General features: G+C 42.3%; 1 protein-coding gene across 2 annotated transcripts in view; it reads left to right on the top strand.

The window, feature by feature from the left end:
- Positions 1 to 25,034, top strand: part of LOC122825325 (forkhead box protein N3-like) — an 80,624-nt gene extending 55,590 nt beyond the window's left edge. For both annotated transcript variants that reach the window (XM_044106688.1, XM_044106689.1), the window contains exons 4-6: positions 8,359 to 8,417; positions 17,880 to 17,988; positions 20,808 to 25,034. In XM_044106688.1, coding sequence (XP_043962623.1) covers positions 8,359 to 8,417; positions 17,880 to 17,988; positions 20,808 to 21,363 — 724 coding nt within the window. In that variant the 3' untranslated portion in view covers positions 21,364 to 25,034. The remainder of the gene's footprint in view (positions 1 to 8,358; positions 8,418 to 17,879; positions 17,989 to 20,807) is intronic.
- Positions 25,035 to 26,432: the final 1,398 nt, after the last annotated feature.

Here is a 26,432-nt window from a genome sequence, read left to right as displayed (position 1 = left end):
TTAATGTCCCGCACACACCCTCCCGTTCGTCCTCAGGCATACAATTGCGACTGGCGAGGCAGCCTCCTCTTCATCTTCTTTATTTATCCCTGCTGTAATTCATCTCTTCTTTCCACTCTTTCCCCCTCTCCCTCCATCACTTTATCATTCAATTAAATCCTCCTTTGTCTACGCTCACTTTTCCACACTGTGCAGCGAGAGCGTCCTCTCGTCCTCTCATCCTCTCATCCTCGCTTTATGACCTCTCCACCTTCCTCCATCATCCCCCCCTTTTGCTAACTTCTCAGTATCCTGCACCTCCATCTATCCCTGCGGATATGTCAGAGAGAGGTACCATTAGGTTTTTTTTCCCTTCTTCTTCTTCTTCCCTTTTGCTCTGTCCAAGCACCAGCAGCAGCCCTCCAGCCCCCCACCCAGCCAGCCGATCTGGGCAGGTTGGCTCGCAGAGCCAGCGGACTGTGTAAGACAGAATAATTGGTTCACCATAAAATGTAAAAGTGTCATTTTGAACAATGAGGTATGGGGAAGTGGAACAAATTGGAGGCTGGATTCGGAACATGGAGAGGTGCGGGGGGGTGAGGCTGTTCATTTGCATTCTGACACACACAGAAGGGAAGCGGGAGAGAGAGAGTAAGGAGAACTGGAGGTCCCCGTGTGATGCAGCACCTGCACTCTCCCCATGCGTGTGTGTTTGTACTGTATTCACTTCAGTTACAGTACACGGGTATTATATTTATAAAACGTTCTTCACAGCGTGTTGTAACGTGAGACGTCTGCCTCTGCCCGTGTTTCCACAAACTCCAGCGAACGGGTTTGTGATGGAAATCAGCGGTGAAGAGTTCCTTTTTAATAGCGCTTAAATGTTTAGTTTTGACGAAAAACAGGTTTCAAATAATGATTTTATTTACTAATGTGGGGAAAACGCTGTACAAATCGGCTTGGTATTATGTGAAAAGTAGCTTCAACCTAAACCAAATATCGGGCTGTCCCACATTTAGTGGCGGCTACTTACACCAAGTGTTAGCTATCACTTGTAATGAATATTTTACGTGGCCGTTGAGACGTTTTGGCACACAGTTCCTTGTAAAAATGTTTTGAAGCGGCCACAATCAAGACACGTCAACTACATCTGGACTTTGACTGGGCCACTCTAAAACAGTTTTTTTTTTTTTTCATTCAGATTGAGACATTTAGAAGAAGAGCTACACTGAAAAAGACAAAATCTTACCTAGTATTTTTTTGTTAATATCTCAGTATACCTGAAATAAGACAACTTACTTACTAGTAACTTTTCATCAAAATATGGTATCTTAAGCCAATAATTTCTTAATATTGTATTGATAAAAAAAAGGTTCTAATTCCACTGGCAGATTATTTTACTTACAACAGGACATTTTCCCCATATACCAGTAGTAGTAGTAGTAATTCTTTTCATCAATATAATGGAATCATTGACTTTAAACAAGTGCATATATCTTGCTGAGAATCTATTGGTAAGTTAGTTTTGATTATCAGTAATTATCAGAACTCGATAATCGCAGTGCAGGTTTGGCATTAGATGAGATTGTCTTCTCGTGAGGTCACTCGGTATGTGGGGTGTACAACTTTCACTAGTTGTTGGAGTCAATGACCGAGGTCGTGAAAGCTGTCCATCAGCTAGTGAAGAAAATACAAATAGTGTAGAATTTGCATCTTAACCTACAGAACCACATGTCTTGTGTGACTGACTTCCAGACAACAGATCTTGGACTGACGTGACACGTCTTTGGTATCTTGAACAGCGACGTGAATCCAATTTGCAGCGCTAGAACCTGGACACAGGGTTCGGTTGTAACCTCTTGGGACCAGACTTCCTCTTTCAAAGATGCCCTGCGAGAAACTCCAAGTCAGACTTCTTACAGCCTTCCAACAATGGTTTTCTTCTTTTACAAAACCCAGATTCATCCGATGAGACGACCCAACAAGCAGTGGAGAGTGTTGCGGAGGAAAACCCCGACTGTAGATCCTTGAATCTGCGCCTCTCTACTGTCCGTACAGGGTTGTGTTCCAGTTGAGCTGCTCCTCTTTGCCTTTCAGTGACCGGTAGTTTTCTCAGCTTTCGGGAGTTGATGGTTTGAGATGGTAATTTGAAGCACAATACAGATACTGCTGAGGCATTTTTGGCTAAAACAAAGATGAAAGGGCGCTCTTACGCGTCACTCGCAATACCAAAAGCAGTTTCACATTCACGAGACAGACAGCTAGAGTGGCAAAGATTTGAGAGTGCACTCGTATTTTGGTGCAAATGCACCCGTTTTCTTACTTCTTTCAATTGGCTGATCTTTCCTTCTGTGTTTTGCCCTCTTGATTTGGATGTGCCGAAATAAAACTCTTAAACAACAAACAGGTGGAGGTACCAGGCGTACAGACATTAGGTATAAATACATAAACTTTAGAAGAAATGCAGAATTTTTCAGAGCATTTTCTGCAAATCTCAACATCCCATAGAAGAAAGTGTATCCACTCACTTTACTGCCAAAATGCTGCATTTTTATTTGCCTAAAACCTAAAAATAGGAATAAAATGATGGTTCAGGACACATTTTCCTTAGTAGACGTTTATCATAAATAAAAATCATGTAACACTAAACGTGTTTTATTTAACTGGCTCTTTTTCTATTGCAAAAGTTACAGATCCACCAGAACAGTGACCCTAAGCTCTCACCCTGATATACACAGGGATGATTTGGATTTAAAAAAATCTATGCACTAGAGTAGCCTAGTCAAAGTCCAAACCTAAATCCAATGAAGAGCAGGGGTATGTATACTTTTATCTGCTCTATTCTGGCCTTTTAGGTTGTTTTATGTTAAATAGTTGCTTCAAAACTTGCCTTTAGTTTGAAAACTGTAAGTCGACACGTTCAGCTGCGGTCTTAAGATGTTGGCCGTTCTCTGCCTAAGAAGTAAAGCTTGATCAATAGGAAATGATATCTCTATCTCTCAAGAGCACTCACTCTGAAGAACAGCATGTATGAAGCTAAATGACCGTGAATGGTTGCGCTGCATGTCTATTACGTTAAGGTCAAGGAGCGTCTCCGGCAGTCCGACGCAGCAACCGATAGAGACGGATCACAAAGGACGGGAGGGGCGGTGACGGGACGGTGGTGAAAGTTAAACGATGACCGCCTCTTCTTCTTCTTTGCTTCTTTGTCCTCTGTTTCCTGTACGGACCGTACTACTGAGTCCTGCCACCCTCTGCACGACCCCACCCACCTGTGCCTGGAGGAGCAGCTGGATGTTTTCAGTCCAGCTGTGTGCATTCAATACGAGCATCATCAGATGGGTGTGAGAGGACGCAGAGAGAGTGAGAGTGAGGCAGTAAGAGACAGAGCATGCTGGGTAGGAGGTCAGCCCTATGGTGCATTCCTTCACACCCCATCAGCATCTGGATGAGAGGAAGAGGGGAGGGGGAAGGATGGAGGGACGGAGCGCATCTCTAGGGGGAGGGGATGGTGAAGGAGCTCTCCTCTCTCTCCTTTTTTTTCCTTCCTTCCTCCTCCGGCATCCCTTCGAGGAATAAAAGCCGGACGAAGACGATGTGGCCGTAGTCAGAGGGCTGGTGGGAGTGGGTGGAGTGGGGGGTGGCGGGGTTTGAAGATGGCGGTGGGTAGGTTAAGTTGGCCGCCGTCGCGCCGCCAAGTCGTTTGCTGGAAGGAACAGAGAGAGAGGGAAGAATGAGATGGGTGCGGGGTGGGGGTGGCAGGGAAAACAGACAGGCTGTTAGCGCAGGAAAAATATGTTATCGCCGTGGCAACGCAATGTGGCAACTCTCCATGGCAACAGCAGGTGGCTCAGGGCTAAAATTTGCGTTCCTTGCTGTTGCTTTGCCTGTGTGCATGTGTGTGTGTGTGTGTGTGTGTGTTTGTGTGTGAACGTGGCTTTGTATTTGATACATTGTAAGGACCATTTTTCTAACAAACACGACGAAGCGAGGACCGACTGCTCCTTGTGGGTCCCAAACACAAGGCCCCATAAGAAGTACTGCATGTACAGGTAATGGTTACAGTTTGGGTTAGGCTGTAGAAATGAATGGAAGTCAATGAAAAGGCCCTGTAAAGATAGAAAGACATACTATTTGAGTGTGTGTGTGTGTGTGTACACGCCTGCAGGTGAGCCTCCTTCAGCTGCTTAGTCCAACATAAAACACAACTCGCATTACAAAGACAACTCGACAGATGAGTGGAAACAAGTGCTTTTGGTCTTTCCAGCTTCTCCAGGTGTTTTCTGTTTTCTCTCCTCTGTGTGTGTGTGTGTGTGTGTGTGCGTGTGGGTGTGTGTGTGTGAGGGGGTGTGTTTGCATACAGTATAATAAACTGTCCACGTTGTCGCTGGCTGTGTTAGGGAGGGCAGCCTTTCCTGACTGCAGAGTTGGGGGGAAGCAGTCAAACGTGCAGTCTGACTGAGAGCTAAAGACTACTCAACCTGGGAAAGCTCTTCCTCTCTCCCCCTCCTCCTCCGTCCGTATCCCTCCATCTTTCTGTCTGAATTATGGCCTCGCCAGCAGAACTGCGCCCATTGTCTTCTCGCGTGACTGTGCTCGTGAGTGAAGATATCTCCGTCTATGTGAGAAATGCTGTCATTACCTCCCTCATTAGTGGTGCAATGATCACCTAAAGTGAGTCTCCAGCTTTGTGTGTATGTGTGTGCACTGAGTGCTTTTTTTGGTACAGTTTCAATGGCTTCTTGAGGGTTTAAACTTGGATTTATGGTTAGGGGGATTTGATTGACTGTTGGCATGGAATTTTTTGAAATAGAGATGTACAAATTATACATTTTCTAGCTGATTTCTTATCCCTGGTTCCGGTACTGTTAGCCATGCTAAAACTGTCTCTACAAGTTTTTCCTGGATAATATAGATCCTTACCACAATTTGAGACTATGTTGACACAGCAGGCGGATGTGACCCAAATCTGACTTTGTTTTTATTTGGGTCACACTGTGTTCCAAATTATTATGGAATTTGGATTTAAGTGTCAGAAAGATAAAACTTTTTGTTGTACTATTAAATTTATAGATGGTATTGTGTGTCAGGGCTCTTTGAATGACTATAATTAATTTCAGAGAGCTGGTTGATTAGTTTGTCTAATGAGTTCAATTAAAGGAAATCTACTTAAGAAGGATGTTCCACATTATTAAGCAGGCCACAGGTTTCAAGCAATGTGGGAAAGAGAAAGAATCTCTCTGCTGACAAAAATCTTCAGATAGTGTAGTGTCATATGACAAGGTATGAAAACATTAGATATTTAATAAAAATTGAAGCGTTATCGTTGTACTGTGAAGAGATTTGAGGTTGATTCAGAACAAAGATGGGTTTGTACAGATAAAGACATAATGAGGAAGGTTTCTGTTAGACAAATTCATTGTATTGTATTAAAATGCAGCAAACAGTTATTTGAAGCTGCTGGAGCCTCCAGAGGCTTGTGGTGCATCAACCTACTATTGGGCCCCTAACCAGAACTCACAAGCAGAAACGGTGGCAGTGGGCCCAGCCGTAGATTAAAGATGAAGATTAATTTTCAAACAGACTTGTTCTCTGATGACTGCTGTGCAACCCTGGATGATCCAGATGGATCCAGTAGTGGATTGTTGGTGGACGGCCACCACGTCCCAACACGGCTGTGACGTCAGCAAGGAGGTGGTGGAGTCATGCTGTGGGCTGAAATCATGTGGAGAGAATCACTGGTCGGCCCCTTCAGAGTCCCAGAAGGTTTGAAAATGACCTCAGCAAAGAATATGGACTTTCTGACTGATCACTTTCTTTCATGGTTCAAAAAGACGAGCCGAACCTTCAGTAGCAAAATCATCTTCATGCTGCAAGGAATACCACTGTGTCATTGGCTGCTATGGGGAGAAACTCATGGTGTGGTCACCATGCTCCTCTGACCTCTGACCTCAACCCTATTGAGAACCTTCAGATTTTCCTCAAGCAGAAGATCTGAGGGTGGGATGCAGTTCATATCAAACAGCAGCTCTGGGAAGGTTTTCTGACATCCTGCAGAGAAATTCAAGCAGAAACTTTCCACAAACTCACAAGTTCAATGGATCAAGAATTGAGCTGTGATATCAAAGAAGGTTCTATGTTAACATGTAACTCGTCTGTTAAGATGTTTTTGATTGAAACAGCTTTTGATTTCAGTACATGTGACCACTTAATGCTGCACATTCAAAGAATGACCGTTTGCAGTTTTTATAATCCATAAAATGTTTAGAAAATCTGCTCTGCATAATAATTTGGAACATTTTGAGTTTTTTTTATTTTTGAAAAAAATACTGTTCTCATGGGGAACGTTGTTCAGTAAAATTTGATTTTTACTGTAATAGTTCATGACTTGATTATACTGACCATCATTTGCATTGACCATTTAAGAAAATCTGAGAAAATATAACTTGCATAATAATTTGAAACACGGTGTATATCCAACTAATCTGAAAGGCCCAATTTGGATCTTTTCGCCTTAAAACAAATCTCATAAATCTGGTATATAGTTTTCAAAGCGTCTGCAGTCTGAATGGTCATGTCGCCTTTAATCTGACGTTTACATCATTGGTGTGAGACGTAATTCTGCACCAGAAGAGGCCAAGAAATTTAGACATCAACAATGGCTGAAAAATTGTAATCATAAAATTAGGAATGAAATTTGTTCCACTGATGCGCATCGCGTCCCAATCCCACCACTCTTGTCTCTCACTATGCATCCAAACAGACTTCACTACAGAAACTGCAGTCACTGCTCCACAAAATGCTGTTTCTACTAGTTTTGTTTTCTTTTCATTACTTCGCTTTGTGTTTGTTATGATCTTGTGACATTAAAATCGGCTCTAATTGCTAAATAAACTCTAAAATCTGTCCATAAATAGCTTCATCCATCATTACCTCCATAAACAAGTTCTTATGTTCTTCTTCTCACGCTTGCAGTTCCCTTTGTGGTCGTAAACCGTTCGCACAGAAGTCTGATTATATTCACATTTCATTATTAGAATAACTGACTGTTCAAAAAATAATAATATGATTTCAGCAAAATTTCAGGCTGCCGGTATTTCTGAATGTTTTCTGCTGAAAGTCTTGCCTTCTGTTGCGCAACCTGAAGGATTGCCTCCCGGTGTTCGGAGAACTTAAGTTTGCGATGTAATTGTTGAATACTGCAATGACCAAATTGATTATAGTGAATCAACATTTCTTTTTTTGTGGGCGAAAGGGGCAGAGAAAGTCTGTTAAAGTTTTCAGGTTTTTGTAGAAGTCGGGGTTTTTTTTAATATTTATTTTTATTTATAGAGCCTGTTTCATTCGCAGCGTGGGCAACACAAAGATGTATCTGTCTGATAAAAACAAGAACAAATGAAAAAACAAAGCATGTCAAAAGAGAACAAATAGTGGGCCAAACAGAAATATTAAGTTATGTTCTTAAAGAGACAGAGGCCTAATTTCAAGGCTTCAAATTGCGAAATCAGATTTCTTGACTCAAAGTGATGTTTGATAAACATATATGTATATATATATATATATATATATATATATATATATATATATATATATATATAGTGTTTTTATAACGGATGAAGGTAACATAGTTACTTGATTTGTGCCATGAAATGGCAACACATGGCAACATGTGCCTGGAAAATACATAATACTACCCTTTTAATAAATGGAGTTTTAGAAAAGCACTACCTCAATAAAGTGACGGATGATGCACGTTTAGTATCCCCGCAATGGCTACCCTGTCAACGAGTCAGGTGGCTGGATTGGCAGCAACAAGTTGGGGAAGGGTAATCCTGCTTTCCTCTTTGCTCCAAACAGCCTGAAGACACGCTGACCTGTTATTGTAGACTGAAAGGATCTTAATCTGTTTGGATGATATGATGTAAATCCTTAGCGGGTTATAACCCTGGTTTACCTCAATGCCAACAGATAACAGATTAGTTTTTCGCTTCAAAATGCGTCACCCCGGACGCACATCGTTTGTCTTAAACGTGCCGTTAAATGCACATGCCCCGCCGAGGGCCGGCCACGTGCGAACGTACCGGCGGCAGGCGGTTGGAGGGGATTGGGGGTGGGGGGGACTGTCATGAGAAATTACCCCCGTGGACTGCAGCGTGGAGGCTGTAATTCTCTGAGGTAATCACAGGGAATAATGGCAACAGTGGGACACCCGGGATTCTAATCACTATAATCAGAAGCATTGGCTTATGGACTCAAATTCCTGCCTCGCGACGAAGCCGGTCGGGCTCGTCTGGCTGCTGCCGCGAGATCAAATGATTGACCAGTTCTCTCTGTCTCTCTGTCTCTCTCTCTTCCTCTTTCCTTCTCCTTCCTCTCCAGTCCTCCATTGTGGTCGGGGAGCCCCCTCTTCAGAAAGAACGGAGGAGTTCTGCTACAAGGTACGGTGTCACCTCCGCAAGTCCCGTTCTTGTTTGTATGTGTGTGTGTGATCTCTCTCTTTCGCTCTCTTTCTTTTGTCTTTTCACTCCCTCGCCCTCTTTCTCCCTTCTTCCCCACTCCACCTTCCACGGATGTGCCAACTCCAATCATCTCAGTTCCAAATCCCTTCTTTTTTAGAGGCGCACCTTGAGAATACCAAGCTGAGATCTGGCTCTTGGCCTGCAGCCAGAGGAGGAATGTTCTTGTTTTTCTGTCTACAGAAACATATTTCAGAGTTGTTCTTTTTTTTTTCATTTATTTAAAAAAAAAGAAAAAAGAATGAGACAATAAGAAAGAAAGAAACCGGAGACCCCCTTTCCACCGCCCTCTCCCCTCATTTCGCGTAACATATGTCCACTCTCACTTCCTTTTCCCTGTATTTTCCATTATTCCTCTCCTCCTCCGCCTCTTCCTGCGGTGGCTGGACGGCAGTTAAAATGGACATTCAATCCCAATCAGGGAGCACTCCGGGAGCTCGCCGGGCCGCCGAGCCCTAAATGGAGGGGGAAATGGATACATTAGGCGTCTGAGGCGAGCCCTCCATCGCCGCTAATAATGGAGTAGTAATGGTCAAGGAGCCGGAGTCGGAGAGGAGACGGGGGGGAGGAAGAAAACCTGGACTCCCTCTAGTCTGAGTGATGACTCAATGCGGACGGACGGACAGAAAGGGAGGCAAGCGAGGGTTGACTCGGAGTGCAGGAAAGGACAGGAAATGTGTCTTTTTCCCCCTTTTTTCTTAAAGGAAAGAGTGCAGGAATGGTCAGGTGTGATGTTCAGAGGCAGCAGGGAGAAAGGAAGTTGTGACAGACAGCCAGAAGCAGCGACAAGCAGAGGGTAGGAGGAAGGTGGTGGTGGGAGGGGAGGGCTTGGGGAAGGGCGGTTAGTGGCCTCACTTATTACTTCCATCTCCCATTCCCAGAGCTTTCAGAGCTGCTCTGCTCTGAGCTGATCTGGCCTGAAGTCTGTCTGTCCCTGTCACCAAGACAGCAGCAGTAAGAACACAGCGACCGTCTCTGGGAGATGAAGCCCCATTCTGACAGATTACCTCCCTTAACCCCCACAAGTTACCCAATCACAGGGTCAAAAGAATAAAACACATTAAAAGGGCAGAATTATGTAAAATTCATGTTTTTAACAAACTTAACTGCATTTTCTGAGCTCATCTTAAGAGCTACTTCTTAGTGAAATGTTGATTTACAAAAAAAAATAGTACTGTAAAATGGCACAATGTGCCTGAAAAACACACAATACCGTCTCTTTAAATAGAAAGCAAATGACATACAAAAGATTAAAATGTCAAAACTGTTTCTGTAACAGCAATATAAGCTCTCTAGAAGTTAATACAGTTTAAAAAAATACACAAAAAGTGAATTTTTCTGAAATAATCTACAAATAATTTCCTGATACCAAAGGTGTAAAAAGTTTGATTTTTTTTCCAACTGATTTTGTCTGCAGTAAATTAATAAACCCATAAAGCATGATAGAATTTTTTTTTTTTTTACAGATGCCACAACATTTTTACTTTTTGCCCCCATCATTTAATTTTATTCACCTTCAAAATCAATGTGCTTTTCATTTAAATTCAGCAGAGTATTAAATTAAACTCTTTATAATATGAAGCTGATCCTTTCACGTTCACCTCGAGCAGCTCAGGTAATATATTCGCTTATGGTAATTAAGGAAACTGATAAGTCATATTAAAACCTACAGTCCCTCGCTAAAGTATTAATACCCATTCAACTTTATTCATACTTTCTCATGTTTCCACGACGAATGTGTGTTTTACTGGGATTTTATATGACAGGCCAATTCAAAGTGCCTCAGACGGTATATAGTGTAGGGAAAAGTTTGTTTTCATGCAAAGAGCCACAGTGTCATTTGTGTTTGCCTGTAGTTACCCCTTTATGTTGACTCCCTTAAATAAAATGTCAATGCAGGTTCCAACATACGAAATGCTTTTAAGTTTGGATTTACAGCTAGAGATGACAGACTCCTAGTGATTACATGATTTAAAATAAAGCAGAAATATGTAAATGGTCCAGTGAATAAATCAATACACTTAAAATGCACCAAATAATTTTCAAAAGGAGTGTGTCTCATTTTTCATGATTTAATAGACATTCATTTTTATTGTTTCAGTTTAGTTGTAACAACTCATAGTCATAATGTTAATTTGACTGTTTTTTAAAATTCTTCTATTTACTCATACATCCATATAGTTCTATTTTTTATTATTTAACTTTTATATTGGTCGCCCCCCCTCCACTCTATTTTATGTCCATATGTCTCCTATTTTTATTTTACCTGTAAATTTCTGTCTCATTATGCAAATGAGGAGGGGCGGAGTCTTAAGGCTTCACCTTCTGCCTGTTGGTTGGTTAGCGTTGCACTGCATAGACCAAATCTACCTGTTATTTATCTTTGTTGTGGCTACTGGCCACAAAGGGACTCAAAGTTTTATCTCCTGAGAGATTAATTATCCAAACGGTCTAAACAACGATCTCAACTCACTATGTTTCTTGATAAGCTTCACCGATTTCTCTGCTGATCATTATCAAACTCTTGGGGTGTTCTGTAACGGTAGTGTTTGGCGCCTCCCTCTGGATGGGAGTGCTATTGTTGCTGTCGCTGCTTTCACCAAAACGGAAGCGATGCATCCTTAAAACTCCTGAATTCATGTATCTTAAACTAAGACCTTAAAATATATTTAATTAATCAAAAAACATAATAATTTGGCTTTAAATATGTGATATACAAGTCTTAAATTTTGCCTCTACAGCACTATTTAATCTTGAATGTTCACTCTTTTCTTTTCTTGCTGGACTTTTCTGTCAGGCAAAACATCTTCATTGTTTGCCTGATTCATCGTTTGTGAGACAATGAGTCAGGCGAACAATGCCAGTAGGCAAACGTTTACTAGCTGCTAACATACTCTTGTTAGCAAGCTAGCTTTTTTGCGTCTTTCCTGGGTAAGTCCAAAGTTATTCCCAGTTGTCTGGACGATGTTTGTACATTTCTGTGTTGATATAGGTCTTGAATTCAATTCATGTTAGCAAACACCTGGTGGAATTGCATCTGCAGAGCTCATTATATGAGCTACTTCTCAGTGAAACGCTGGTAAAAACGTTAACGTGTTAATGGAAGAGTTGTTGTGACGACATCCTGAAGGCGGAGTTTCAGAAAGAGCAAGAGTTCTTAAAGAGACAAAGGCCCAATTTCAAGAACTTTATTTACAAAGTCAAATTTGATGTGTACAGCATTTTTATAACAACTGAAGGCAACCTAGTTACTTGATTGTGCTATAAAATGCCGCCATATGCCTTGATGATGTATAATGCTGCCCCTTTAAAAAGTCTTAAATTTGAATTGGTGAAACTCACAAAAACCTTGTTAGTAGCAACTCTGATATTTCCTAGGAGTCCTATTTCCAACGTTGATGAAACCAAAATTGGTTTTATCTGAGCATCTCCCTTGGTTAACTTTAGGCTCGTTTCTGACAGGAAAGAAGAGACTTGTCTACAAAGCTGTATTATGTTACTGTAATCCAGCGCTACTTTCCTTTTGTCTCCCCTCTACAAGTTCCAGCACATGTCAGTCAGCCAAGCTCTTAAACTTTCCGCCCGAGTGTCAGATAGACAAGCCGGTTAGTCGTCCAGTTAAACTGCCAGCAACTTCATCCCACCAGCAATCCAGGCTGTCATTCAACCAGTCAGTCAGACAGCATTAGCATGCATCCTGCCCTCAGACTCTGCTCTGGGTTTAACACACAGCAGCCAGGCGGACAAACGGACTGGGAGGGGAGACGGAAGAGGGGAGGGTGCCTGTTTTGACTGAGCGAGAGGCCGCCTTCAATCGGCTGCAATCTCAAGGTCTGCCGGGAGTGACCTGTGAACCTGTGGGGCTGTGAGAGCGAAAGCTGAGCGAGCGCTCCTCTGCCGGACGAGGCGAGACTGCGCAGCCTGGAGGGCCATGTGGAACTCATTTAGGAGGAGACAGGAGGGAGGCAGGGAGAAGACGCAGGAAGCAGACAGAAGGGAGGGCAGCTGACCATGCTTAAGGGGGAAGGAGGAAAAAAAAAGCAAACATTCTTTCTAGGAAAATGCCTCAGATGCAAACAGTGTGTTCTCTTACCATCAAAAGGAATTTTTTACAGTTGAACGGCTTGAGGCTTTTAAGAGCAAACCTCTCAGTGTCGGTGCGGTTTTGTCGCCTCATCTCCGCAGCATATGTCCCAGGCTTTTCACCTGCAGAGACGGCATACATGCTCAGTAGGAGATATGAGTCACCAGTGTACACAGAATGGCAGCCAGATCAATACAGAGGGTGGTTGGCTGGGGGCTACAGAGGGGGGGAAATATCAACAAGAGGGTGGAATTAGATGGACAAACAGGGTTTATGAGCAAGTGCAAATACGAAAATAGAGAGAGGAAGAGGGGGAAGAGTTGCCCACGCTTGGAGTTGGCAGCCATGTGTTTGTGGGTGTGTGTTTGTGTCCACAGTTCCTACGCCGTCTGGAAGTCTTTTAGAAAATAAAGTATGGAAGTGTAGTGGTGTTTCCCCCTCAGGCTGATTCACTAAGAATCCATCCGTCCATTAATCCATCCATCTGTTAGTCTGTGTATTCATCATCTTCCCATCTATCTGTCCTTCCATCCATATATCTCTGTTCATTTGTCAACTACCCATCCATTGATGATCTATAGGTCAATGCATTGGTTGTTTTCCCTTCCATCCATCTAGTAGTCCATCCATTAGACATCTACCTATTCATCCATCTCTAAGTCTATCCACTAGCCATCCATCCATCAATCTATTCATCCATCCACCCAAGTTTCTTCATTAGTTGTCCATCCAACCATTCGTCCACTTAGAAGTCCATCCTTTAGTCATCCATCCATCTAAAGGTTTGTCCAATAGTCATCAGTCCATCCACCCATCCATCCATCTTGTAGTCTATCCTCCATCCATTCATCCATTAGTTATATTTATATCCATTCGTCCATCTGGTTTTGAATACAACTCAGAGGTATGTGTTGTAAATTCTTAGTGAGATTTTGTATTTCTCCTCTCAGTCTGGTTTACAGAGACACAGAGGACTCTGGATCTGTGTGTCTTGAACAGCGCGGGGTTTCTCTGCATGTTGAAGCGAAACAGTCGTCGGGTTGGTTCGCCGTCGCTGTGTCAAGCACAGCTTGGTATTTCCTCTCGCCCCCCTGCTTCTTTCTATCACTTTCCCTTCTGATGCCCGATCCTCCACTCTGTGGCAGGTTGCTATGGCAACGCAAAGCCCGATTGGAGCGAACGAGTGGGGAAGGAGCGGACGTTCGCACGTCAACCCGGGAAGACCTAATGCGTTGCCCACACACACTCACACATATTACATCTTTCTATTTTCACAAGGACTTTGCATTGACTTCCATTCATTTTTTATTCATTTCTACAGCCAAACCCTTAACCTAACCATTGCCAGTACATGCTTAACCCTAAACCTTACCTAAACTCAACTCACACTTTAGTCCTAAGCCTAATTACCAACACAAAAACAGCACATCTTCTTATGGAGTATTGGGTCCTCACATTGTAGTATTCGTTAGAAAAATGGACCTTACAAGGTGAGAAATACTAAAACACACACACACACACACACATGCAGAGAACCATGCAGCAAGTGATCAAGATTACAAAAGAGACTCTGTGCAGGGACTTACTTATAAGGTTATAGAGAGCAGCACTGGTGATATCAGGGGCACGGCCATGCTAACTGCAGTCAATGAGATTACTGTGGACAAAGTGGGCCGGGGCAGAGACTGAAAAACACAGTACCAACGACAAAAAGCATCAGCAACTCCATCATATTTCATCTGGTTGTGCGACTCGCGTGTGCTACCACACGAGCCAAATACACCAGGCTGTTTTCTGGGGGGGCCTCACCGTGACAACTTGTATGTTTTAATGAGCTTGCGGCTCCTGGGGCGAATTAAATTTCTCCTCATGACATCAATCATAGATTTAGCATTTGGGCTGAGATTTAATGTTGGGGTGGGGGTGTTGGTGGTGGTGGGGGATACAGGCTTCAGCTGCAGCGTGTTTGTGCTGCGGTACATGTTCGCTGGCATTTGCACCTCAACAAATGCGTCTGTGGCAGACAAAAGGCAAACAGCGGGTCGTCATTTGCAAAACACGAGCTGACCCCAGAGATGACAGCTGTTTTAGTGAACTGGGACGGCTCGTGGTGAGCAGTCTGCTTTGAATAATAAGAGCTTTGGGCTCAGATCTATTCTTCTTCTTCTGACCTTCGGGACGCTTCCCGGCTCGGTCCTTTCGCAGAATCAGGACGGATGCCTTTAGACGGCACGGCCTTGGAGGAGAATCCAGAAATTTGCTGAGTTTTATTTGGAGCTTGTTAATGTTTCTCTAAGTTCTGACATTAGTTTTATATTTAGGCACATTTAGCTTACAGGCATTGAGTATTCAAGCTTTAAATACGGTATTTCCTTTTTCTTCTTTTGTTTCTAAACACACAATAGGGTTACAATAAAGCCTGGCTTTATAGGTGTAAAATAAATGCTTGGATTATTTTACTTTTACATGAATGTGCAGGTCTTAAACTCCATGTTTCTGGTGCACAATTGAAAAATAGGCTGGTGTTTGTTCTTAAGCACTTACTTTGAGATCTGTTCACATAATGCCTCAGTATGGTGAGCATATAAGCCAGGAAGAGTTGGGCAGTATCTATTAAGCTTTCTTCATATAAAGCAGTGTGTGACATGAGAGTTGTTAAAAATTATATTCTTATGGAAAGCTTGAGTAGAAATACCAAACTCTTTACAGTTTATATGGTATTAAACCTTTTTCTAAATGTTTAAATACTTTTGGAAAGTTCTCCTTATGATACAAATCATAATTGATTGGAATTTGGGTTTTCTAAAAGTTTTTTTTAAAGTGCAAATACTTTTGCCTGTTACTTAATGCAAAAAGGAACAATATTCCTTTTACATTATTTTTTTGGAAATAAAATAACACTATTTTGTCTTCCTTTAAAAAGCAAAAGAGAAAAAAGGACCTCTCTGTATCCAGCTGGCTTGCAGTGCACAGTTGGGCTAAGAATTTTATGGCAATTTTTTTTTTTTTTTCAAATTTTTCACTTCCAACTATCTGTCAAGCACAGCAACCCAGAAGTTCCATGGAAACAATGCAGAAATCCACAGCTTAGTAGAACTAGTAGTCCTCAGATCTTGCCTGTATGAAAAGTGGAGATTAGTAAGTTTAAAGAAGTCCAAGTTGACTTCTGAACATCATGGTCTGGGTTTTATTTCTTCACCAAGAACATGGAATCTCATCAAAGTTGACCTGTTGCCAAGGCGATTGACTTTAAATCAATCTTAATGTTCTTGTCGCGTGGCATGAATTATCTCAACTATTCAATGTCCTTTGGGCGGACTATCCTTTTCTTTGAAAATGTCTGCGTTCACATCCTCACACCTGAAACAAGTCGCAGTTATTCGGTCAGCTTAGACCAGTCAGAATCTTGTTCTGCAAGTAACTGGTGTAGCAATTGAACCCCAGTTCCACTGGGAGCCATCTACAATCCTTCTAACACTTCCTGCTCCTTACTCTGACATTTACCGTAATCTAAGGACATAATTAGTGCAAACGCATGCATCTCCAAATTGTCGCCGGTAGATCACCTTTGAGTTAAGTACCGCTGATGAGGGAAAAGGAAATGATGTAATTTAGCCCGGCTTAAGCGGGTCATTATTAGGCAGGTTGTTCGGTGCACTGCAAAAATGAACAATTCCAAGTTGGACTGACCAAGTATTAAAAATTAAATAAACATCTTGTACATTTTCCTTTCTTTAAGTTACCCTTTTACAGCTTTAAATTTGCACATTTCTTTTACTCTGAGCATGTTGTTTTTAATGTCTGCACAGTGTTATTTTTCTTATTATAAAATTGGTCCTTATTGTACAGTCTCTTACACTTCTTTTGTGTGTGTGTGTTTGGGGTGAATAATTATTTTTGAAACTTTCTTGGAAATCTGTTTTTCAATATTCAAATGCCCATGTCTTCTTCATTTTTTTTAATTTACTTTTGATTTTCATGTCTCTGATGTCATTGGAAAGCTTAGAACTCACATTTTCATAATCTGCAAGGAACTCAAAACCAGTCACATGTGCATGCTTATACCTGCTTCATCTTACTGCCATGACCCCTGAATTATTGCACCTTTAGACAATAAACTTTCATACAGAGTATCCACACATCTTTAAGAAGTCTTAAAGTAATTTTTCTAAAAGGTAATTTGGCCTAAGATGCGTTAATCACAGGTCTTAAATTTTGAAATTGCAGGACTATTGAATCTTGTAAGTAGCTTTTTATATTTTATACCTTCTTGCAGGATTAATATAACTTTGCTAACCAGCAAACTATCTAGCTAGCAAAGGTATATTAGATGTATAAGGCTAGCAAAGGTTAATTGGTAACCAGGCTGTCGCTAACTCTCTTTTAATATACCTTTGCTAACTATGCTAGCTATATACCTAGTTAGCGAAGTTATGTTAGAGGTATAAGGCTAAGTAAGGTATAAAAGCTAGCTAGCTGTCGCTGGTGAGCGCAAATGTATCACTAATTGGCTGGAAGACGTTTTTTTTTACCACTGGCTCACTTCTATGGCCTGTCGATATGAAGACTCTCTAATCATCCCTCATAATTAGAGTTCTTTTGGTCGCATATTTAATTTAGTCTGTTTTAAAATTTCTTAAAAATTACCCTGTAATAAACTGTCACTGAAGAAGCTTTCAGCAAAAATGCTGGGACAACATTTATTTACTGAGCATCAGCTGCTTTTTATAGTGTATTTTTGGGAAGCGGGTAAGTCTAAGGAGGTTTTACAATGGGTGTAGCTACTTGAACAATCAGTTTACAGTGTGGGTTATCATGAACATTGTCTTTTTTTATGCTGGTCTCTGACTCATGACGTTTATTGAGTGGAGATGTCGACCTGGCAGTTCGTTTGTAGGGTAAATACTGCCCAAATCCCCAACTCATGATCAAAACAGTTGTACTTCAGGTCCAGTTTGAAGTGCCGCCACTGCCGCTTCCCCTCCACGACGTCAGACGGCCTGCATTTACCCGAGCCTGGCGGTCGTTGCTAATTGAATGAATCAAAGCGGCCCTAACTCATTTATGACGCTTTCCCGCTCAATTTAAGCTCGCCTTGCTCATCAATATCGCCCCGTCGTCTTCCTCGGACGGCTGCTGAATTCTCATCGAGGCCCGATCAAATTTATTCGAGACGGTTCCTCTATTTTTATCCCTGCCTCCTTCATAAACTGATTTAAGGGTTACAGGTTGCAGGAAGGATCTGCATTGATGTCCTTATCTTTTTTTCTGAAGTGTTTATAAATGCTTCTCTCTTCCAGTTCCCCGCGGTGTGATTCAGAACGGCGCTCGCGTCAGGAGCCAGGCCCTCTTCCCTGTCATCAGACCCGTTCCCGTAAGCCCCGTGGGGAGCAGAACCTCGGCTATAAGGTGGGTAAACTCTGCCCTCAGACATATAATTAATGGGATTTCCCTGCGCAAACGGATCCACCTACACCCGCAAAAAAAAAAAAAAAAAGAGAAGAAAATTTCCACTCGTAGTTTACATAATTACATCTTTATTGTCTCCAAAAGTCAGGCTTTCACACGCTCCTACTGTTGCTCTGAACATTTGATCCAGGTGTGTTTATGTAATGCGCTCCTTTCCTCAAAAACACACACAAACAGGTTTATTAGAGGAAAAGGCTTTTTGATCCGGAGAACATATGCGGCATGCACGGACACGCACATCCATCACCAGAGCATAAGAGTATAATGGTCGGCGCGGGGTAATGAATTAAACATAGCCGAGGGCTCACTGGAGGTATGCAGTGAATATTTGATCACTGCGAGGGGCGCGTGTTTTGCTTATAAGATATTAATATGGTAACTCTCTCATTCTGAAGGAGAGGATGTCTGTGGGACGAGGCACGCTCCTGAAGCTGCTGCTGATTTATGGCTTTGCAGGATGCCCCCCCACCTCACATCCCTCCGCCTGCTTTAGTGCTTTACACAACACAATTCTCTCACTATTACCGCGAAATAGTGAGAGAATGATGCTCAGGGCTTGAAAAGTATCAGCATCATTTGAAATTGATCAGTTTCTGATAGATCAATATAAATCAGTTCTTAGTTGTGAGATATTTAAAGGTGCAGTACCATGTAAAATTGACTCGTTTTTAGATTTACATCATGTTATAATGTTATTCCCTCATCAAAAACACACCTGGAGTGTTGCTTTGATTCTTTCATGCATGCTTGAGATACCCTTGAATCTCCCATGGCTGCCATTCAACTGTGCAAGACGCACTCGGCTCCTTCAGACTAGCCAGCAGCAATTAGCAAACACCTGGTAGAACCACACATCTGTCGAGCTTTTTATAGGAGCTCATCTCAGTGAAACACTGGTAAAAATGTTAAGGGGTTAATAGAGGAGCCATGTTGTGATGACTTCCTGAAGGCGGAGTTTTAGAAAGAGCAGGAGTTTTTAAAGAAACAGAGGCCCAATTTTCCAGTTTTTAAATCATGTAATCAAATTTCTTTTTAAGTCATGTTTGATGTATAGAGCATTTCTAGAACAACTGGAGGTAACGTAGTTACTTGCTTGTGCTACCAAATGATACCAGGAAAACGCATCATACTGTCCCTTTAAATAACTAAAGTCAGGTCTCTAGTTGCATTCAGCCTCCTTCACTTTGATAACTCTAAGGATAACGCTAAGGCGGTTTTCACACCTGATAGTTTGGTAGACTCGGCTCAACTAGAGACCAGTATTGCAGCATTCAGCTGTTCTGGTTCTCTTTCACACTGCACTGCGTGAAACAAACCAAACCCTTTGAAAAAACTTGTGGTGGCGCTGCACCAAGAACCACTGAGGGAAACTATATGAGAACCTCAGAAGAAGACAGGAGCGCAACTTCCTTCTTCGTAAAATGTAAACGAAACATTTTGCAAAGATTTCTCTTTTGTCATTGGTAACAGACCATGAGCCATTTCTCCCGCTAGCACAAGACTAGACATTTGTTTTGGTTGTATTTACCCTGAATGCTTTGCACTCCTCCTTGATACCATTGATATGTTGGCTGATTCTTTGACTGAAGCTTCTTGGTTTGCAGTTGTGTCATTGATTGAAGGTCTGAAGTTGTTGGGTTTTATTTGTCAAAGTAAAGGGCAGTTTGCTCTAAATGTATTGTCCAAAACATCCTTTTTCTTACACTTCACACAAAAAATACTTTCATAAACCAAACAAATCCCATAGAATGCATAAAAGTGCTGCGACAGACTGGCGACCTGTCCAGGGTGAACCCTGCCTCTTGCCCGGAACGTTAGCTGGGGATAGGCACCAGCAACCCTCCTGACCCCATTAGGGATGAAGGGTGATTAGAAATTGGATGGATGGATGGATGCATAAAAGTGTATCATGAGGAAAATGGGAAATTATTGAACGGGGTTTGAATGTTATGCCTTCAGTTTTCAATTGCCACCTTGACGTGTTCTGATGCTGCATCTTTGTGTTGAGCAGGTTCCCCAGGTTTTAAGCTGCTCAGAATGCTCAGTGTCATCTGAAATATGCATGGGTGACAGTCTGATGATGACTGCCGACCTTAAAAGGGAAAGGCTGACTTTTTTTAATTTATTTCCAGGGATACCAGTTTTTTGTCGGACTTAAGAGATGTGCATCTCAGGCCTAGAGGAGTGAAAGATTACCATCCAGAATGTGGATGTAGTGATGGACTCAGATCTGAACATCCATAGCCACTTAAAGATAATTACAAAGTCAGCCCTCTATCAGCTGTCAGTAATTCTTGCTCGTCAATCACGTTATCGATCAAGGCCGATAACTAGACGTCAAGTAAGGCAGAGCCAAGGAGTTTAGCAAAAATGTGACATACCGCCACCTGCAGGTGGAAGTTAGCAGTCGCCTAACATCGATGTGTTTGACCGTTTCTGTGGAAAACTTGAAATATACTCACAAATAAGCAAGTACTGTGAAAAAGTTTGGGAATCTGTTGCATGAATTTCCTCAATTACAGAATCACAAAAAAAAACTGGAGACACTGATTGACGTAATTTCACAGTCTGTTACGTTGAAGGTGGTCATGGATTCAGACCCTATGCCTTGTGTTTGACACATGTACTGGTTACGTTTTTATGGTGTAAAGCATTTTGAACTGCCTCATTGTTTCTGAAATGTGCTATACAACTTGTTGAACTTGATTATGACTTCTTGACCAAACAAGTAACAATATCCTCTCATGTTCCGTGTCCAGATCATCCCTGGGAGATTACCTTAGCCAGGGAAAGGACAGCCCATCCCGCTACTGCCCCAGCCCCGGCAGCGAGGACCTCCAGGACGACCACACCTACAGCACCGCTAAGTCCCCCAGAAGCCTGTCCCCCTCCGAGATCACCAACCCTTCCTCCGCTCTGGAAGACGACGACATCATCGCCGTGGAGATCCAGTCGGACGTCAAGCCGGAGCCCCGGGAGATCCCGCTGGACTCTCACATAGCCACAGCCGGCGGCGCTGCCGCCTACATTTCCCAGCAGCCCCTGCGCGGACAAAGACGCAGCTCGGCGGCCGGAGCCGGGACTTTGCCAGGCAGCAGCCTGCCCTGGACCAAAAGCCGAGCGAGGGGCATTAGTGACACGCTGCCGCTGAAGAAGCGGCGCGCGCCGGAGAAGCCGCCGGAGAGCGACGACGAGGAGATGAAGGAGGCGGCGGGGTCGCTGCTCCACCTGGCCGGCGTCAGAGCCTGCCTCAACAACATCACAAACCGCGCCGCCAAGGGCCAGAAGGAGCAGAAAGAGACCCTAAGAAACTAAAACAAAAAAAGCATACGCATTCAGACACCTTCAAGCACGCACACCCAACACCCCTCCACACACACACCCACATGTACACAAATAGGTAAACAGGTAACGTTACTACAGCATTAGTCTCGACAGACACTCGTCATCTCCCTCTATCTATCTGCAGGGCATTAGGTGAATCCTACTTATTTGTGGCAATATCAAAAATCAATGTTTTCCTACATGTTCAGCAACACTAACATCAATGGGTATCTCTCATGTGTCTATGTTGGGTTTTTTGTTGTCGTTTTTAAAAAGGGGATGAAAGCCATAAAAAAAAAGCATGTTTTGTCACTAATTCGGGGCGAGCAGAGGATGGCTGTTTGTCCTTTCCTGGTATCGGTTCTTTTTTGTTTGTTTGTTTGTTTGCTTTGGGTTTTGTTTTGGGTTTTTTTTTTTCCCACATTGAATCTGTAGCAATCTCTCAGCGATGCCAGCTAACGCGGCGGAGACCCACCTCTTCAGGGGGCGGGGGCATCGCTCTCCTACACCCACGAGCACAAACGTGAGACTGTGCCAAAGATACGCGACCAGGTTGCTTCATGTAGCCAATGCGACAGCCGACGGAGAAGAAGGAAAAAAAAAACAAAAAAAACAAAACTGAAAACAGAGAAGGCATCGTAGTAAAGAGCTGAAGAGAGGAGTAACCTCAAGTGTCAAAGTAAAATCCAATGTGATGTATATTCAATGCACTTAAAATTATTTTATGCCACTTACATGGAGAAAAAAACCCTGGTTTACTTCAAGAGCACTCATAGTATTTAAGAATAAAATATCTTAAAATAAAAAATTGTTTAAAAAATAGAAAAAAAAAAAAAAGAAGTCATGTCTATCACAATAGAGACAGATAGCAAGCCGGGTCTGAGGCAATATCTCCTTCATTTTTGTTGTTCTTGTTGCATCACGTAGACGTCGTCCCTGAAACTCGCTCAGTACCTCCGTTCAGAGATCATAGCTATACCCAGTAGCTGCCACAACTTCCTGTCCAGCCGACAACGCCAACTTTCCACATGCGATCCGCTGGGCTCGGGCCTCTCCTGTCCGTTCGTGTCCCCGTCTCTAAACCCTCTCACTCTACCTTCATAAAGATATAAGCAATTTGTCCCGCGTGGGCAACTCTGTACAAAGGTTAGAAAATATTTTATTTTTATTTTCCCTTTTTCTTAATTGAAGCAATTTGACCTGCAGGACTTTCTCAGTTATATTGCATGGGTGCTTGTAAATAAGATGAGAAGCAAAATCTTTTTTATTCAAAGATTCATGTAAGATAAACGATGTATTTAGCATGAAGCATGACTTATTTTCATATAAACCTTGATCCTAGAGGAAAGGAAAAAAAAAAACAATTTTTTTTTTTCTTCTGCCAATTCTAATACCTGTGATTATTATGGAGTTTTTTGTTTTGTTTTATCAGGGTTGTTTTTTTTCTTTCTTCCTTTGGAAGTGGGCATGTCTTCAGGCAGGAACATAGATTAGAGACCTCCACCCCCGATGAGGGGTGGCTGGTGAAACCTCTAGGCTTCGGACTTCAGGGCCAGCAGAATCGCCTCTTTTGAGGGGCGGCGGGATGAGGGGGTGTAGGGTGGGCTTCCGTCTACTTCTGCCTGTTGGTCTTGTTTCTTTTCAGCGTTTTAGTTTCGGATTTGTCGGAGTGGGCTTTTCAACGACACATCTTCAGGCAGCAACAATTAGAAAACCCCCTTCGGGTTTGATCACCTCTTTTCGGCGAGGGTGGGCTTCTGTCTTCCTCTACCCGACTGTCTTTCTTCTTTTTTGTTTGTTTTGTTTGTGGGGTTTTTTGTAGATTTTTCTTGTAGGTGTTCAGTGTTATCCCCACATCCCCTCCCACCCCCGGTGTGTCACTACAGATCTCGTCTGTGGAGTGTGTGAGCCAGTGTGTCCGAGAACACACACACGCCCTTTAATGTTGTGCCTGCTTCCCTGCCTGCCGTCAGTCGCTCTATTTACACAACAGAGCGCCACCTATATTTATTTATAACAGTATTGTTTTGTTTTGTTTTTGTTTTTTTTGTTGGGGTGGGGTGGGGGATTTTTTTCTTTTTTCTTTTCCAGCGTGTAGATGTACATGTGTCCTTACTTTCCATTGACATTGTTCAGTGTAAATGTATGAATCAGTTGGGCATGGAAAACTCTGTAGGTGTCCTGAATAAATCTCAAATTTCCCCTCCCCCTCCCTTTCTAAATGGGAAAAATGGCTACCTTGCAGGAAACGAAGAGGAAGAAATGTTGTTTTCTAAGTTAAATACAGTATTTCAAATTCTTTAATTTAAGAAGAGGCGTGCTGCCATTGTAGAGGACAAAACACGGTAGGAAACTTTAAAGGGCATATATTATTATTATCGTTTTTATTTTCTTAACGTCTTTCTTACCAAAATCAGGAAATGTGTAAAGATTCTGCAAAGTGACGGCGCAGCCAAACGCTCCCGAAGAGCAACGCCAAACACAGGCATCGGTGCGAAATACAAAGGCGCCAAAGACGAGTGTCGTGATTGCAAAGTGTCCAGCTTGAGGTCATAACGTGAGAAATTGAATGATTAACCCCATAAGGCCTCAGTTTCAAATGTCAGCCTGGATATTTTTGCTCACTTTGATTGCAGTTTAATTGTTCTTTAAATGTCACAGCTTGGGTTTGACATCCTGGCCAGTAAAATTTGAAGCCAGCCTAACCAGAGAGCTCTGAAGTTTGTCCCTTAAAACAGCATTTCTGTTTCACACTGAAACCGAACTTTAAGGTAATAAATCCTCACATACGACCAAACTGCAGTTACAGTTAAATTCTCTTCTTCGTTTGGCTCCGACACGGAGAAACAGCTGAAGCTATTTAGCATTTTGTACTGACATAACAGAAAAGTGTTGTTGGAGGCAGCAATTTCTTATCTGACACACTTAATGCTCACAAACAACAAGCTAATGTTGACTCTGCATAAACTATGTTTTTTCCACCTTCTCTCAATTTTGAGGTTGTTCTTTCCCTTCAGTCAAAAAAAAAATTCCAAAGGGTTTCCAACATAGAAACCTTTTCGCACACACTCGACAAATCCTGGTTGATGAGGCCTATCAGACACCATACATGGCGCTTCCTGTTTTTAGATAATCGTCGACTTTTATTGTACTGTCAAAAAAAAAGTGAATTGGATTTATTTGTTTGGAAAGGCACACTTTGAACATTTTCTATTTTTAAACAGTCTTTGTTTTGTTTTGGGTGGGGGCCGGGGGTTATGAGAAATGATGTAAAACTTTAAAGAAGAGTGCGTCAAAGTCCTAATTTTCTGTCAGCTGGGGTTGTTTTAGAGTCGCAGAGACGGAAGAGGTGTGTGTTTTAGGGTTTTTTTTAAGCTGACTAGACTCTGAGCGATTATGAGCAGGACAAGCCGGAAAAACAAACGCATGTCCCATTCACCGTTACGCTCCTTTTGCCACCTGTAGCATGCATCGCTGGCTTTCCATTCCGCGCATACAGGGGAAAAAAAAGGCCAAGAGGAGACGCAGTCGGAGCGTCTGGCCGTGTGCCATCCGTCTCGTTTCTGTCTGAGCGTTCCCGCGGCCCCGGGTCGATGATCACTCGGCTGCTTCAGACGTAACAACCCCTCCCACACACACACTCTTGCATTGACAAGTAAAAACAAAAACAACAAAAAAAGAGTTGGTTTAACGGACGCTCGTCTTTTTAGTGCGACTCCCATTGTATTTTGTCTGTAGGGATGAAATCTGGCTTTTAACGTCCTGGGAAAACCTCAAATTAATTTCTTTCCACTGCCTGGAAAAGAGCTCAAGACGAGTGTTTTTAATCTTTCACACCTGCCGAACAGAATCCATTCATAAACAAATGGATGGTTTTTGCCAAATTTTTTTGGTTTTGCTACTTTTTAATCCCCTTTTATTATTATTATTGTTATTATTGCTATTTCTCTCATTCAAAATTCCTTAAAATACTGCCATTGTTTCTGCAGAGCTGAATCTTGGAAAGCCATAGGTTCATGTTTGTGAGCGAGATGTGATTCGGAGAGCACCCGGGTGTTGGTTCCTATTTCTATTTTTGTTTTTTTATTTTTTGGTTTGGCTTTTACCTCCTTATCGTGCAATCATGTTGCCAAAGAATGATTTCAAGACCTACTTCATCACTACATGTAAATATCAACGTTGTCCAATGCCGTGGCAAAAAAATATATAAATGTCGTTTTTCTTTTCTTTGTCGTTTTGTTTTCCATTCTCTGAGAAACTACGATGATGTTTATGTGATGTATTGTCTTCCAGTTGGTTGCAATAATAAAAAAATACAAGTTGCAGAGAAGCTCGGCTGTTTATTTCTCGATGGACTGTGATTTATTATCACTGGAGGAGTACTTCCTCTAGTTTTGGATGCTGTGCAGCTGGAAAGATTATTGCTCTTACTTTTGTGCCTTCAGACAGTTGTTGTGATGTGTAACCGTGGCAACCAGGCGGCACAGCAACAGAGTCCTCAAGTCAGAGTCTTCTTCAAATTCGCTGCAAGACTGACTGCTAACTGCTCCCTAGATCGTCTGAATTACAGATAAACTATTTCTGAACTGAACTGAATAAAAGTAAGAAATCAGAACATTTGCACTGTCGCATCAAAGTATGAAACCCTTTGACTTTTTGATTTTCATTTTTTTTGATATTGCAAACACAAACTTTATCTTTATTAACGTGACAAACCAACACAAGGAGGTTTGTAACTATAAAGTGGCAGGAAGATCATAGATGGTTTTCCAAAAGATTTTCACAAAAAGGAAAAGAAAAAGAAAATCTGAATCTGAAAAGTGTGGCTTGCATCTGCACATCTACAAACCGAATCTACGCCCTTCTTTTAAAGATGAGTTCGGGTTTTGTACAGAGTGTCCGGGAACGGACTTCAAGTTCCTTCAAGTTCCGACAGATTTTCCTTGCCAAGGAAAAGCAAACACACACAGCATGATGCTGCCACCACCGTGTTTCACCTGCTGAAAGTTGTCGTCGAGGCAACGCCAGCTTTCCACCACACGTACTGTTTCGCATCTTGG

The sequence above is a fragment of the Gambusia affinis genome, linkage group LG22 (assembly GCF_019740435.1).
Source record: "Gambusia affinis linkage group LG22, SWU_Gaff_1.0, whole genome shotgun sequence".
NCBI lineage: Eukaryota > Metazoa > Chordata > Actinopteri > Cyprinodontiformes > Poeciliidae > Gambusia > Gambusia affinis.
The sequence above is the reverse complement of the archived record's forward strand: the minus strand, read 5'-3'. Positions and strand labels throughout refer to the sequence as shown.